Below are 16750 nucleotides of genomic sequence, written 5' to 3'. Positions count from 1 at the left end.
AAAAAATAAGCCATCACTGAGCCCCAGATCCTGACAAATGAGAACGCTATGGGTCACGGAACATGGCGTAAAAAGTGCACCACTTTTTTTGGACAAACTTCTGTATTTTTTTAAACTCTTAATAAAGATAAAAGTAAACCTATACATGTTTGGTGTCTACGAACTCGTACCAACCTGAGACATCACACCAATACATCAGTTTTACCTGAAGTGAACACGGTGAATAAAATATCCCAAAAACAAACATGCAATCGCACTTTTTTTGCAATTTTTCAGCACTTGGAATTTTTTTGCTGTTTGCCAGTACACTATATGGTAAAACTTATGGTTTCATTTTAAAGAACAACTCATGCTGCAAAAAACAAGCCCTCATATGGCAAGATTGATGGAAAAATAAAATAGTTACAGAAGGGGAGCAAAAAAAAAAAAGAAAAACAGAAAAATCGCCTGTGGGTGAAAGGGTTAATATTTTAATTAATTTAGGAGAACAGAGAAAGAGGCAACCACACAGTTCCCACAGGAGACATAGATGGGATAAGCTGTCTGAGTGATGCTGTAACTGATGCATCATGGGACTGATAGAAGAAAAAACTCAGGGTGATATATGGGAATCAAGATTGTGGCTGCACATAGAAGAAGGGAGATCGAAATGCATGGATAAGCACACAATATACTATATATATATATATATATATATATATATATATATATATATATATATATATATATATATACAGTGCCTACAAGTAGTATTCAACCCCCTGCAGATTAAGCAGGTTTACACATTCGGAATTAACTTGGCATTGTGACATTTGGACTGTTGATCAGCCTGGAAGTGTGAAATGCACTGCAGCAAAAAAGAATGTTATTTCTTTTTTTATTTTTTTTTTAAATTCTGAAAAGTTTATTCAGAGGGTCATTTATTATTCAACCCCTCAAACCACAAGAATTCTGTTTGGTTCCCCTAAAGTATTAAGAAGTATTTCAGGCACAAAGAACAATGAGCTTCACATGTTTGGATTAATTATCTCTTTTTCCAGCCTTTTCTGACTAATTAAGACCCTCCCCAAACTTGTGAACAGCACTCATACTTGGTCAACATGGGAAAGACAAAGGAGCATTCCAAGGCCATCAGAGACAAGATCGTGGAGGGTCACAAGGCTGGCAAGGGGTACAAAACCCTTTCCAAGGAGTTGGGCCTACCTGTCTCCACTGTTAGGAGCATCATCCGGAAGTGGAAGGCTTATGGAACTACTGTTAGCCTTCCACGGCCTGGACAGCCTTTGAATGTTTCCACCTGTGCCGAGGCCAGGCTTGTCCGAAGAGTCAAGCCTAACCCAAGGACAACAAGGAAGGAGCTACGGGAAGATCTCATGGCAGTGGGTACATTGGTTTCAGTCAATACCATAAGTAACGTACTCCACCGCAATGGTCTCCGTTCCAGACGAGCCCGTAAGGTACCTTTACTTTCAAAGCGTCATGTCAACGCTTGTCTACAGTTTGCTCATGATCTCCTGGAGGACTCTGAGACAGACTGGTTCAAGGTTCTCTGGTCTGATGAGACCAAGATCGAGATCTTTGGTGCCAACCACACACGAGACGTTTGGAGACTGGATGGCACTGCATACGACCCCAAGAATACCATCCCTACAGTCAAGCATGGTGGTGGCAGCATCATGCTGTGGGGCTGTTTCTCAGCCAAGGGGCCTGGCCATCTGGTCCGCATCCATGGGAAGATGGATAGCACGGCCTACCTGGAGATTTTGGCCAAGAACCTCCGCTCCTCCATCAAGGATCTTAAGATGGGTCATCATTTCATCTTCCAACAAGACAACGACCCAAAGCACACAGCCAAGAAAACCAAGGCCAGGTTCAAGAGGGAAAAAATCAAGGTGTTGCAGGGGCCTAGTCAGTCTCCTGACCTTAACCCAATTGAAAATTTGTGGAAGGAGCTCAAGATTAAAGTCCACATGAGACACCCAAAGAACCTAGATAACTTGGAGAAGATCTGCATGGAGGAGTGGGCCAAGATAACTCCAGAGACCTGTGCCGGCCTGATCAGGTCTTATAAAAGACGATTATTAGCTATAATTGCAAACAAGGGTTATTCCACAAAATATTAAACCTAGGGGTTGAATAATAATTGACCCACACTTTTATGTTGAAAATTTATTAAAATTTAACTGAGCAACATAACTTGTTGGTTTGTAAGATTTATGCATCTGTTAATAAATCCTGCTCTTGTTTGAAGTTTGCAGGCTCTAACTTATTTGCATCTTATCAAACCTGCTAAATCTGCAGGGGGTTGAATACTACTTGTAGGCACTGTATACACAGTACAGACCAAAAGCTTGGACACACCTTCTCATTCAAAAAGTTTTCTTTATTTTCATGACTCTGAAAATTGTAGATTAACATTGGAGACATCAAAACTATGAATGAAAACATGGGGAATGAAATACTTAAAAAAGTGTGAAACAACTGAAAATATGTCTTATATTCTAGGTTCTTCAAAGTAGCCACCTTTTGCTTTGATTACTGTTTTGCACACTCTTGGCATTCTCTTGATGAGCTTTAAGAGGTAGTCACTGGAAATGGTTTTTACTTTACCGGTGTGCCCTGTCAGGTTTAAAAAGTAGGATTTCTTGTCTTATAAATGGGGTTGGGACCACCAGTTGTGTTGTGCAGCAGTCTGGTGGATACACAGCTGATAGTCCTACTGAATAGACTGTTTGAATTTGTATTATGTCAAGAAAAAAGCAGCTAAGTAAAGAAAAATGAGTGTCATCATTACTTTAAGAAATGAAGGTTAGTCAGTCCGAAAAGTTGGGAAAACTTTGAAAGTGTCCTCAAGTTCAGTGGCAAAAACCATCAAACGCTGCAAAGAAACTGGCTCACATGAGAACTGCCCCAGGAAAGGAAGACCAAGAGTCATCTCTGCTGCAGAGGATAAGTTTATCCGAGTCACCAGCCTCAGATATCACAGGTTAACAGCAGCTCAGATTAAAGACCAGGTCAATGCCACACAGAGTCCTAGAAGCAGACACATCTCTAGAACAACTGTTAAGAGGACACTTTGTGCAGCAGGCCTTCATGGTAAAATAGGTGCTAGGAAACCACTGCTAAGGACAGGCAACAAGCAGAAGAGACTTGTTTTGGCTAAAGAACACAAGCAATGGACATTAGACCAGTGGAAATCTGTGCTTTGGTCTGATGAGTCCAAATTTAAGATCTTTGGATCCAACCACTGTGTCTTTGTTAGACGCAGAAAAGGTGAACGGATGGACTCTACATGGTTCCCACCGTGAAGCATGGAGGAGGAGGTGTGATGGTGTGGGGATGCTTTGCTCGTGACACTGTTGGGGATTTATTCAAAATTGAAGGTATACTGAACCAGCATGGCTACCACAGCATCTTGCAGCGGCATGCTATTCCATCCGGTTTGCGTTTAGTTGGACCATCATTTATTTTTCAACAGGACAATGACCCCAAACACACCTCCAGGCTGTGTAAGGGCTATTTGACTAAGAAGGAGAGTGATGGGGTGCTACACCAGATGACCTGGCCTCCACAGTCACCAGACCTGAACCCAATCGAGATGGTTTGGGGTGAGCTGGACCGCAGAGTGAAGGCAAAAGGGCCAACAAGTGCTAAGCATCTCTGGGAACTCCTTCAAGACTGTTGGAAAACCATTTCCGGTGACTACCTCTTGAAACTCATCAAGAGAATGCCAAGAGTGTACAAAGCAGCAATCAAAGCAAAAGGTGGCGACTTTGAAGAACCTAGAATATAAGACATATTTTCAGTTGTTTCACACTTTTTTGTTAAGTATTTCATTCCACATGTTTTAATTCATAGTTTTGATGCCTTCAATGTGAATCTACAATTTTCAGAGTCATGAAAATAAAGAAAACTCTTTGAATGAGAAGGTGTGTCCAAACTTTGGTCTGTACTGTATGTATATTATACAGAAAGTATATGTATATATATATATACATATATATATATGTATATATATATATATATATATATATATATATATATAAAAGTCCGGCAATATATATATATATACTAGAAGGTGGCCCGATTCTACGCATCGGGTATTCTAGAATTTACGTATTGTGTAGATCATGTATGATTTTTGTTATATATATATAGATGTTGTTGTGTGTAGTTACCAAGTGTTTGTGTAGGGCGCTGTACATGTTCTGGGTGTTGTCTGGGTGTGGCGGGGGGTGAGAGCAGTGTTGTATGTGTGTTGCGTGTGTTGCGTTGTTTGTGGAGCGCTGTGTGTCTGTAGCGTTGTGTGTGTGTGTGTTGCGCGGTTTGTGTGGGTGTGGTGTGTTTTGGGGGGAGGTATGTTTTGTGCAATGTGTGTGTTGTGCGGTTAGTGCGTATATTTATGTATGCCGCTGTGTTTGTGTGTTGGGTGTTGTGTGTGTGCGGCGTTGTCTGTGTGTGTGGGTGTCTGTGTAGGGCGGTGTTTGTGGTTCCCAGTGTGTGTGTGGTGTGTTGTGTGTGTGTTGGGGGGAGGTGTGCACCTCCCATCGTGCTCCATCCCCCATGCTGCGCACCCCCCATCGTGCCCCATCCCCCATGCTGCGCACCCCCCATCGTGCTCCATCCCCCATGCAGCCCACCCCCCATCGTGCTCCATCCCCTATGCTGCGCATTCCCCATCGTGCTCCATCCCCGATGCTGCGCACCCCCCATCATGCTCCATCCCCCATGCTGCGCACTCCCCATTGTGCTCCATCCTCCATGCTGCGCACTCCCCATCGTGCTCCATCCCTCATGCTGCGCACCCCCTATCGTGCTCCATCCCCCATTCTGCGCACCCCCCATCGTGCTCCATCCCCAATGCTGCGCACCCCCCATCGTGCTCCATCCCCAATGCTGCACACTCCCCATCGTGCTCCATCCCCCATGCTGCGCACTCCCCATCGTGCTACATCCCCCATGCTGCGCACCCCCATCGTGCTCCATCCCCCATGCTGCGCACCCCCATCGTGCTCCATCCCCCATGCTGCGCACTCCCCATCGTGCTCCATCCCCCATGCTGTGCACTCCCCATTGTGCTCCATCCTCCATGTTGCGTACTCCCCATTGTGCTCCATCCCCCATGCTGCGCACCCCCCATCGTGCTCCATCTCCCATGCTGCGCACCCCCCATCGTGCTCCATCCCCCATGCTGCGCACTCCCCATCGTGCTCCATCCCCCATGCTGCGCACCCCCCCATCGTGCTACATCCCCCAAGCTGCGCACCCCCCATCGTGCTACATCCCCCATGCTGCGCACCCCATCATGCTTCATCCCCCATGCTATAATAGTTCTGATATTATACTCAGAGAGGAGTATAATAGGAGGACTATAATAGGAGGAGTAGTCCTGGGGGGAGAGGAGTATAATGCCGGCTCCCTGCACATGTGTACCGGTGTACGCTGGTAACTATGATACACATCGGGTAACTAAGGGACCTTAGTTACCCGATGTGTATAATGGTTACCAGCGTTCACCGGCTCCGTCACGATCCCAGCATCGCAAGGTTATGTCTGGCGCTGCTGGGATCGTGACGGAGCCGGTGTACACTGGTAACTATGATACACATCGGGTAACTAAGGGACCTTAGTTACCCGATGTGTATAATGGTTACCAGCGTACACCGGCTCCGTCAAAATCCCAGCAGCGCAAGGTTATGTCTGGCGATGCGTGCGGAGGGCCGGGGCGAGCGGCCAATCCATGTGGAGGGCGGGGCCAGGCCGAGGCGAGCAACCAATCCGTGGGGGGGCGGAGCCGAGGCGAGCGGGCAATCCGTGCGGGGGGGGCGGCGCCATGGCGAGCCCAGCGGCCAATCAGCTTTGTGTCACTGTAAGGACACAATTTTGGAGCAAGACAGACAGACAGACAGACAGACAGAATAAGGCAATTATATATATAGATATTGTGAGGTAGCACGGTCGGCTGCGCAGCAGAAGACACGGGATCCAGGCATTAAGTTTCACAGCACACGGTTTAATGTCCAAACAAAAGTCCACACCAATATACATGTGCCTCTCCAGCAGAGAACTCAGGGAGTTGTGTTCACTCCCTCACACCCGGCACACCTGCCCTTGTTCCTGTTTCCATTTAACCCTTCCTTCAGCCTGTAGGAAAACAGCATTAACCCTAGAGTGGATTTACTTTCTATCATGGAGTGAGCACAACCGGGGCGAGACATACCGGCCGTCATAGATAACCCCGGTCACAGTCTCACATACCCCCCCTCAGTTCAAGCGAGTGGGGTTGAACTCCCGCCATCAAACACGGGCCGCGGGACAAGGCATCAGCGTTGCCCTGCAACCTACTGGCCCTGTGTTCAACCGTAAACCGGAAGTTCTGCAGAGAAAGGAACCACCGGGTAACCCGGGCATTCCGTTCCTTGGCGGATCTCATCCAGACCAGTGGAGAGTGATCCGTCACCAAGCGAAACTGCCGTCCCAGCAGGTAATAGCGTAGGGACTCCAAGGCCCACTTGATCGCCAGGCACTCCTTCTCCACTACGCTAAAATTCCGCTCGGGAGGGGTGAGCTTCCTACTTAAGAAGGTGACGGGGTGTTCCTCCCCCTGAACCACCTGAGACAGCACTGCCCCCAGGCCGACCTCTGAGGCGTCAGTCTGCACTATGAACTCCTTCCGGAAATCAGGGTGTACAAGAACGGGCTGTCCGCACAGGACCCCCTTCAGGGCCCGGAAGGAGTCCTCGGCCTGCGGAGTCCAGCGCACCATGACGGACTTCTTGCCTTTGAGAAGGTCCGTCAAGGGGGCTGATAGTCCCGCAAAATCCTTTACAAACCTCCTGTAGTATCCCACGATACCCAGGAAGGCCCTAACCTGCTTCGTGGTCAGGGGTCTAGGCCACTTCTGGATCGCCTCAACCTTGTTAACTTGGGGCTTAATCACTCCTTGGCCTATCACGTAGCCCAAGTAGCGGGCTTCCGTGAGTCCCAACGCACATTTCTTGGAATTCGCTGTCAATCCGGCTGTTCAAAGCGCGTCCACCACCGCTTGTACCTGTTCCAAGTGGGTCTGCCAATCGGAGCTGTAAATAATGATGTCATCAAGGTACGCTGATGCATACGCCTGGTGGGGTTCCAGCACTAAGTCCATCAACCTCTGGAACGTGGCCGGAGCGCCATGTAACCCAAAAGGCAAGACAACATAGTGGAAGAGACCCTCCGGCGTAACAAAAGCGGTTTTCTCCTTGGCGGACTCCGTCAGTGGCACCTGCCAGTACCCCTTGGTCAGGTCGAGCGTGGTAAAATACCGCGCCTGTCCCAGCCTATCAATCAGCTCATCCACCCTGGGCATGGGGTAGAGATCGAACTTGGATATTTCGTTCAATCTCCTAAAGTCATTGCAGAACCTTAAGGAGCCATCGGGTTTTGGTATTAGGACAATGGGACTAGCCCATTCACTCCGGGATTTTTCGATGACCCCCAGGCGTAACATTGTCTTTACTCCTCCGATATGGCTTGTCGTCGAGCCTCCAGTACCCGGTATGACTTCAGGCGTACCTTCAGGTGGGGCTCGGTGACAATATCATGTCGTATCAGACTGGTCCTACCGGGCAGCTCGGAGAAGACATCGGGGTTCTGCTGAACCAACCGTCTGGCCTCTCGCCTCTGAGTCTTGGTGAGGGCTTCTCCAATCCTTACTTCCGGTTCGTCCTCTCCGGAGGTCGCTGGAGCCGGAGGTGAACGACCCGAAGAGGAGGGAGATGGGGAAAAAACAGCCATCAGGCTTTCCCGTTCCTGCCAAGGTTTTAATAGGTTGACATGGTATATTTGTTCAGGTTTCCGCCTACCGGGCTGCAATACTTTATAGTTAACCACCCCGACTCTTTCCTTTATCTCGTAGGGGCCTTGCCACTGAGCCAGGAATTTACTCTCCGCCGTGGGAATTAATACCAACACCCGATCCCCGGGTTTAAAGGTCCGCACGGTGGCTTGTCTATTGTAGCGGCCGCTTTGCGCGGCCTGAGCCTCCTGTAAATGCTCCTTCACAATTGGCATGACCGCGCTTATGCGGTTCTGCATACCCAAAATGTGTTCAATCACACTTCTATGGGGGGTGGGCTCTTGCTCCCATGTTTCCTTTGCCAGGTCCAACAATCCCCGGGGATGTCGCCCGTATAACAATTCAAAAGGCGAAAACCCCGTGGATGCCTGTGGCACCTCACGGATGGCAAACATCAAATAGGGAAGCATCATATCCCAGTCTTTCCCGTCTTTTGAAATTACCCTTTTGAGCATGGTTTTCAGGGTTTTATTGAATCGCTCCACTAAACCGTCCGTTTGAGGATGATACACAGACGTACGCAACTGCTTGATCTGGAGTAGCCGGCATAGCTCTTTGGTCACTTTAGACATGAATGGGGTCCCCTGATCCGTAAGGATCTCCTTGGGCAACCCCACCCGGCAGAACACAGCAAACAACTCCCGAGCTATAAGCTTTGCTGCAGTATGTCTGAGAGGTATCGCCTCGGGATACCGGGTGGCATAGTCAACGATCACTAGGATGTGTTGGTGCCCTCGAGCGGACTTTACGAGGGGCCCCACCAGATCCATCCCTATCCGTTCAAAAGGGACTTCTATAATGGGTAACGGTACCAACGGACTGCGAAAATGGGTCAGGGGTGCGGTAAACTGACACTCCGGGCAGGTTTCGCAGAACCGTTTTACCTCCCCAAAGAATCCGGGCCAATAGAACCTTTGCAATATTCGCTCCTGCGTTTTCTTGACCCCTAGGTGGCCACTCATCAGGTGTTTATGAGCCAAGTCGAGGACCCGCCGATGATGCGGCTGGGGCACCACCAACTGCTCTACCCCCACGCCCCGTATTTCATCTACCCGGTAGAGTAAATCCTGCTTAAGAGCAAAATGGGGGTACCTTACCTGGGCACCGGGCAGCTGTGCCACCCCGTCAATTACTGTCACCCGACTCCGGGCATGTATTAAGGTAGGGTCCTGGAGTTGGGCAGTCCCAAACGTATCCGGGGACGCCTCCAACTCCGGGATGGGCTCGACCATTTCAGCCTCTCCTGCCAATACCTCTAGGGGTGACCTATCGGGTTCACACTCTGTCCCTATCATGGGGACCCCTACGGCAGGTGTCCCAGATTCAGGATTGTAGGGCTCAGGTCCCGGACTGACCAATATCTGAGGAGACTTTGGGGGTCCCTTCCATAAAGTCCAAAAATAGGGCAGATCCCTTCCTAGGATCACGTCATAGGGAAGAGTGTTAAGAAGTCCCACCTCATGTTGCACCTGACCGCAAGGTGCTGTGATGGTGACAATCCCTGTGGGATAGTCTCGGCGGTCCCCATGTATGCAAACCACCCCCACGGTACGTCCTGTGGCCTTTACTTTAGCCCTGAAGGTGGATCGCACAAGGGTCACTAAGCTTCCGGAATCCAACAATCCTGTAACCGGACATCCATTCACCTGTATTTGGCACAAGTGGGGCTCCATCTCTGGGGAGACCAGGTCAGCGGTACACACCACCTGAGCATACATTGAACCCCGCCGGGTAACCCCACAATCCATGGGCTCCGTGGTGAGTGGACACTGGGCTTCCATATGTCCCACCCGCTGGCACCGCCAACATCTAATGGGGACGGAAACCCCCTTGACGGGTTGTCGTTTAGGGTACAGAACCTTCCGGACCTCAGGATTGGCGGCCGCGGCCTCAGACGGGACGGTAGGGGACTCCTGCACCGTTGTCAGCGGTGGGTCCTTGGCCCTAGGCTTGGAGGGGCCGGACCGACGGGCGGTACGCAAAGTCTCAGTGTCCTGTATCAAGTCCTGCGTAGCCACATGCCGCTCTACCAGGGACACTAATTGGTCCAGGGTACTCGGGTCACCCTGTCCTACCCACCGTTGAACGGTGGCGGGTAAAGTGCGCACAAAACGATCCACTACTACCCTTTCCACCATCTGCGCCGGGCTCAGAGTGTCAGGCTGCAACCACTTTTTTACAAGATGCAATAAGTCATAGGCCTGGGAGCGTACGGGTTTGGCTTCCTCATAGAACCACTGATTTACCCGCTGAGCCCGTACATAGGTATTCACCCCCAACCGTGCCAGTATTTCGGCTTTTAGGGTCACATAGTCAATGGCGTCCTCGGTACAGAGGTCCAGGTACGCTTTTTGGGGTTCCCCCGTCAGATAGGGCGACAATACCTCAGCCCACTGGGGGGTCGGCAGCTTTTCCCGCTCGGCCACCCGCTAAAACACCGCCAGGAACGCTTCCACATCATCCCCCGGGGTCATCTTTTGCAACGCTTGTCTCACCGCTTTCCGGACGCTGCCGTCATCACCCGGTCCCGGGGTTGTTGCTGCCGGTCCGGCACGGATCGACTTGGCCAGGAGAACCATCTGTTCTTGATGTCTTTGTTCCTGCAATTGTAAGGCTTGCTGCTGACGTGCATTGGCCTGAACCAGCTGTTCTTGGTGTCTTTGTTCCTGCGATTTCAAGGATTGGAGCAGGTGTGCATTGGTCTGTTGCTGCTGCGCATTAGCCTGTTGTTGCTGTGCATTAGCCTGAGCCAAATGCTTTAGTATGTCCTCCATGGCGTCGCTGGGTTTGGGCCGTAGTATAGCCGCTTGAATCCAGGACATGTGCTACCGGGTCACCAGAAAAGGAAGCTACACCTCACCGGCTGGGATGCCCGCATTCTCCACCATATGTGAGGTAGCACGGTCGGCTGCGCAGCAGAAGACACGGGATCCAGGCATTAAGTTTCACAGCACACGGTTTAATGTCCAAACAAAAGTCCACACCAATATACATGTTCCTCTCCAGCAGAGAACTCAGGGAGTTGTGTTCACTCCCTCACACCCGGCACACCTGCCCTTGTTCCTGTTTCCATTTAACCCTTCCTTCAGCCTGTAGGAAAACAGCATTAACCCTAGAGTGGATTTACTTTCTATCATGGAGTGAGCACAACCGGGGCGAGACATACCGGCCGTCATAGATAACCCCGGTCACAGTCTCACAATATATATATATATATATTGCCGGACTGCTTCCTTAATGCATAAAGTACCAAATATATTCTGCTGTCGATAACATTTTGATTATAAAATTCCACTATAACTTATGTAATGCATCTTACAGTGTAGACTTCTGCTACAATATCTGTTTCTGAACAATAGTATAAGTAAAACAAAAAAAATATTCATCCGTTTCAAGAGTGCAGGGAAGATGGAGTGGAAAGATAGACTAACTGCTGCAGGTCCTCTTTGAGAACATGAGAGGAAATGACAAAGTACAGATAGAGTACCTGTATGTATTGTATGAATATACAAGGTAATTATCTGTTAGCGTACCTAGATCCTTCCTCCTCTTCAGCTCATTGATGTTGCCGTTAATGTCTTTAATCGCTGTGAAGGCTTCCTGTAGTGTCCTGTAGTCTGGGTGACATGAGGGAGTGGAGTTCAGCAGTTCACAAAGCAGCAGGGGATATTTCATTACTCTCTGGATAGGCTTAATCATCAGGGATCCCATGTCCAGCAGATTCGGTTTACCTCTATGGGATGAAAATAGCGATATGTGTTATAGTCGGTAGCAAGTTTGACATATAAACAGCAGGCAATAGCTACTCTTAATAATGAAATATTATGTAGACTGTCCTGTTAGATTGCTTTGCTATAATAGTGACATATTACACAGGTTTAGACATTGTGGTCCTTAGCTGGTCTGTTAAATGGACACATACTGAAGCACAACATGAAGCTCCAGTAGAAAATTTGTAACATGATATATATCATTTGTGTTATCTGTCTCCTCATTTCATATATTCTATTATTTTAATTAGTATTTTTAAGTATAAAGGTAGTTATATGGTGCCAAAGAAAGTCAGTGAGGTCTGCTTCCCCCGCCCCCAAAGAGTGATTGACAGCTCTTTCTACTAGTTGTTCAGGTTGCTGATGCTGGGTGTAAACTTAGAATGGTGGCTAAAAGGTTATGTACACCAAGCAAACAATATACAGTAAAATGCCCAGTTTTGTAAACCATAAACATAAGCCAAAGAATATAATTGGTTGATGCAAAAAATATACATATGCCTAAACAGATTACAATAGAGTAGAACAATTGGCTAATATTGGTTGAATCAGCCATCAGTCGCATGAGAAATTTTAGGTTGAATTTCTATGGTCAATCATCTTGTATTGTTTCCAGAAGAGTCTTTCCATTGTTCCGTATATAAAAGACAGAATAGAAGGGCTCAGCCCTGTGTATGGGGAACTTGAAGGAGATAGCAGTTATCTAATGTTGGCCAATCCCTCTGATATGAGGTGGGTGTGCTGGCCAACTGATCGTTGGGGAGGACATCAATCGGGAATGCCTGATTTCATACTACCCTTTGCATTATTCTCCCAGAGATAAGCACCTTGTTGAGATCTCTGTTGGCAGCTTTCTCATAGAAAAGACAGGTGCGCTCATTCAAATGATCAATCGCTTCTGAGTGTGAGAAAGTATGAGTATGAGAGAGACAGCTGAGATGGCCGTTGGCTGAACAATTGGCCAAAGAATTGTTTGGCTAACAACTTTATTTCTATGTATGGCTTTCAAATGATGGTCATTAAAAAAAAGAAGATAGATAGAAAGATGGATAAATCCAGAATAAGACAAAAAAAGGATCCATAGATCTACATAAAGGCTGTAGACACAAAACATTTCTTAATTAGGACTATCTGTAAAGATGCTTCATTCCACATTTTAGACAATCAGAGGCACTGAAGTAGACATAACTTTATATTTAGAGATGCCTGTATATGCCATTCTTCATTCTCTTTGGGCATATTCACCCTGGCTTTGGGGCAATTTTTACAGCAATTTTTGTGAATAAAGCCTGCACAAACTGCAGAAGTTTAGGGTTTTGTCATGTTTTATCTGAGACAAAGTTACAATTGACCCATTTAACAACTAATACTTATAAACATAGGATAAAAGTAGGATTAAAATACTTACTGCTCTTCATATATTTTTCTGTGGAGTGAAAAAGAAAATGGATAGCATTAGAATAAATAACTACATTATTCTATCTGTTAAGACACCCCTTCATCACAGCAAATAAAACAATCATTCCTGATTATTTATGTTTGTTATTAAATAACGCTGCCTTCTCTAATTGTATGCTGACTGACCCATAGGTACAGAAAGACAGTACGATATACAGATACCTATACCTCAATAGGAAACACTAGTGTTTTACATTGGCTAGGCTTACCGGGCTCATACATGAAGATACAGCCGGATCCGGCGCGATGCGGTGCGATTTACAATGCAGGCCTATGGACACCGGATGCGGCGTCCTGCGGCAAAAACCGCATCCAGCCGCCGGATGCGGATTTTTGCACTGCGCATGCTCAGTATCAAACCGCATCCGTCAAAAAACGGACGGGCCGCATGGAAAAACTTATGCAACGGATCTGTTTTTTTTCGCCGCATCCGTTGCATAGGTTTTTGAGCCGGATTGAGCTGCACTGCAAAAACCAGATGTGTGAAAGCAGCCTTACTAATTGTGCTTCACTGCACTTGAAGACTACTGTATAATAGCTGGTGGTAGCACTACACCACTACAAAACTGCATGCTCATGGCAGATATTCAGCCTACAGATGGTTGGAAGATGTAAGGGTACTGCTGTGAAGCCCAACAAAGAACACATGCAGGTTTGGATAAGAATGATTATTAGACTTGATGTAACCCAAACTTAAAGGGAACCTGTCGGCTGAATCATGATTCCTGGAGAACAGGCAGCCTGACTCAGACACTGCCTCCATTACTGTAGCCATGGTTGCTTTAATCTGGAAATTGCGGTATTTTAGAGAAAATAAACTTTGAAAATTCGGCCTGGGACTATAAGTCTTGGATGACTAGTAGGAGGTCAAACCCCGCATCATCTCTCCATGACTGACAGGTTTCTCTTTATGTGTGTGTTTAGGGATGAACCTACCTGTCCATAGTAGCAGGGCACAGAGAAGCCACTGAGAACCAGCCTTGAACTAGTCATCCAAGACACACAGGTCCTGGTTCATCAAAGTGTTTACCCCAGATATATGGCTTAAAACACTTTTGGTGTTTTTATACCAGTTTCAATTAGCTCTGCCGCAATGGGAAAAGCTGGGACAAGATGGGCCATGGTGATACCTGCTCCACTAGTCCATGACAAGCTGTGATGTTCCTTGTGCAACAAATCTTATTCCAGCATTCATCACTTTTGAGATTATGTGGTGTGCGCCTCTTATTAATCAGGCACCACTGACACCACCTTGCCTCCTCATCAAGACCATTGTGATTAATGTTGGTCTAGATCAATCAGGGCCATAGTCCCCCAGCAGTTTTTTTGGCCCCTTTCACACGTCAGTGATTCTGGGACGTTTGTGCTTTTTTTTAAACGTACCAGAATCACTGACATACGCAGACCCATTATAATGAATGGGTCTGCTCACACATCAGTGATTTATCACTGCACGTGTCTCCGTGCGGCGTACCCGCGTGTCCGTGATTGCCGCACGGAGACATGTCCATTTTTTTCTGGCATCACTGATGTCCCACGGACCACGCAGTGGTGTGGTCCGTGAAACACGTGCCAGAAAAAAACGTGCATTTAAAATAAAAATCATTTTTACTCACCCGGCTCCAGCGATGTCCTCTGCAGCCCGTGCAGCCTGCTGCTTCTGAGCCGGCTCATTACTGTCGTGCATATTCATGATGCACGACACAGCCGACTCGGAAGCAGCTGCTGCGGGGGTCAGCGCCGGCCGGATGCTGCACCGCGGGAGCGATCAGCACCATGGAGAACGGGAGCGGGCGCAGGTGAGTTAATCTCTAAGTACAATCACGGGCCACGGAGAACGGAGCCCGGATTGCACTTAGACAACCCACGTGTGCTGTAATTCACGGCACACGGAGGGACATGTGCGTGTTTTACACGCCAGTGACAAACATCAGTGTTTTTCACTGACGTGTGAAACGGGCCTTATGCTGCATGCTTCCAGAGAAAGGCTATGTTCAATACCGGCTTGTTGGAGGTGTAGACTTAGGACAGTTTAAAACGGCACTAAATTTATTAAGTTACACGATACTTATATTAAATTTGGTGAAATAATATTTTTTTTAGATTGACATAAAATACATTAGTCTTGATAAATTTGTCCCTATAGCTAGTAAATTGTGAAATATGTCCATATAAAGGTGATGAGTTAATGCACTGGCATCATTCTCTAGAACAGTTTATAAAATAAGTGTTTTTTAGCAATAATGATAATAAATAATAATAGATAATAAAGATAATAAATTATATACTTATTATGTATATGTCGTGTGCACTAAACTATCTGGAAAACACATAGAAATCATGTTGTCCACTAGAGGGCACTCCAAGCTGAACCAGAGGGTTTAATCTGTGCTACATTGTTCGTATACCAGTAAGCTTAGAAATATTTCCCACAATGACTTATGCCTCTTTATCAATTACTACCATAAGTGAGTCACATTGCTTTTCTGAAATCTAAACTTTTAGGGAAATTTTGCTGTCTGACAGAGCGCTTACTCTTGTAGGCAACGGACAGTGTCTGGAAATAATACATTTATTAGAGTTAAGAAAAAAAAAGTAGAAAAATGAAAATTTATATTTTATTCACATAAGTGCCCCAGTCCCAGACAGATTTTCATGCCTAACCTCCCAGAACTGAGCATTCATCAAAACAAAGTGTATAGTAAAATAATAATAGAAAACAATTAGTAAAAAAATTGATTACAAAATTAAAGCTCTGTCTGCATTTTCCACCATATATTTTCCTTTTGTTACATTTATAATCTACTTGTTTGTAAAGGAATTAAAACATAATATGGCAATATGAAAAATATGTGAAAACAAAAAGGCACATACAGTAGTAAACGTTTTAGGCAGGTGTGGGAAAAAATGTGGCAAAGTAGCAATGTTTTGAAAAATAGAAGTGTTAAAAGGGTGGTTCACCCATATTTTTTATTGTCTAGTTCGATATTATATTGAGAAACAATGTTTCTCTCAAATACCTTGTGTTAGCAATAGTGCCTGTGAGAGGCGCTATTGCAGACCGCTGTTCCCCGCTCCGGTGACGTCACGTCAAGTGCCGCACACGTCACATCCCTTCGGCTGGCTGCAGTCTGACTGACTCACTGGGCTGTGGGCGGTATTTCACCGCTGTCACAGCACAGCGCGTCTCCTGCTTGCAGCGTTCTGCTGTGAGGTAGGAGGGAGCAGGGAGCAGATGGGCTGTGACGAGCGGTGAAATACCGATCACAGCTCAGTGAGTCAGGAAGACTGCAGCCGGCCGCAGGGATGTGACGTGTGCGACACTTGACGTGATGACACCAGAGCAGGGAACAGCGATCTGCAATAGCGCCTATCACAGGCACTATTGCCAACACAAGGTATTTGAGAGAAACATTGTTTCTCAATATAATAACGAACTAGACAATAAAAAATATGGGTAAACCACCCCTTTAATGATTTATTGATCAATTCCAAGAATGCAAAGGCAATAAAGAGAAATGTAAATTAATTCCATATTTGATGTAGCCAACCTTTGTCTTTTAAACAGCATAATAAGTTCTAGAAACTCTTATAGAATGTCAGGAATTTTGTAAGAATATAGTCAGGTGTATTATGTCAAACAGGTGTCACAATGTGACTGTAGGATAGTGTGAGGGCCGGGGAG

The 16750-nt window shown here is 46.7% G+C and overlaps 1 protein-coding gene across 1 annotated transcript in view; it reads right to left on the bottom strand.

Moving 5' to 3' along the window:
• The window catches only part of ARHGEF38 (Rho guanine nucleotide exchange factor 38), a 169830-nt gene that overhangs the window by 75667 nt on the left and 77413 nt on the right, over positions 1-16750 (bottom strand). The window contains exons 5-6 of the mRNA XM_075336792.1: positions 13016-13033; positions 11371-11570 (exon numbers count right to left, since the gene is read on the bottom strand). Coding sequence (XP_075192907.1) covers positions 11371-11570; positions 13016-13033 — 218 coding nt within the window. The remainder of the gene's footprint in view (positions 1-11370; positions 11571-13015; positions 13034-16750) is intronic.

The sequence above is a fragment of the Anomaloglossus baeobatrachus genome, chromosome 1 (assembly GCF_048569485.1).
Source record: "Anomaloglossus baeobatrachus isolate aAnoBae1 chromosome 1, aAnoBae1.hap1, whole genome shotgun sequence".
In the NCBI taxonomy this organism is placed as follows: domain Eukaryota; kingdom Metazoa; phylum Chordata; class Amphibia; order Anura; family Aromobatidae; genus Anomaloglossus; species Anomaloglossus baeobatrachus.
The sequence above is the reverse complement of the archived record's forward strand: the minus strand, read 5'-3'. Positions and strand labels throughout refer to the sequence as shown.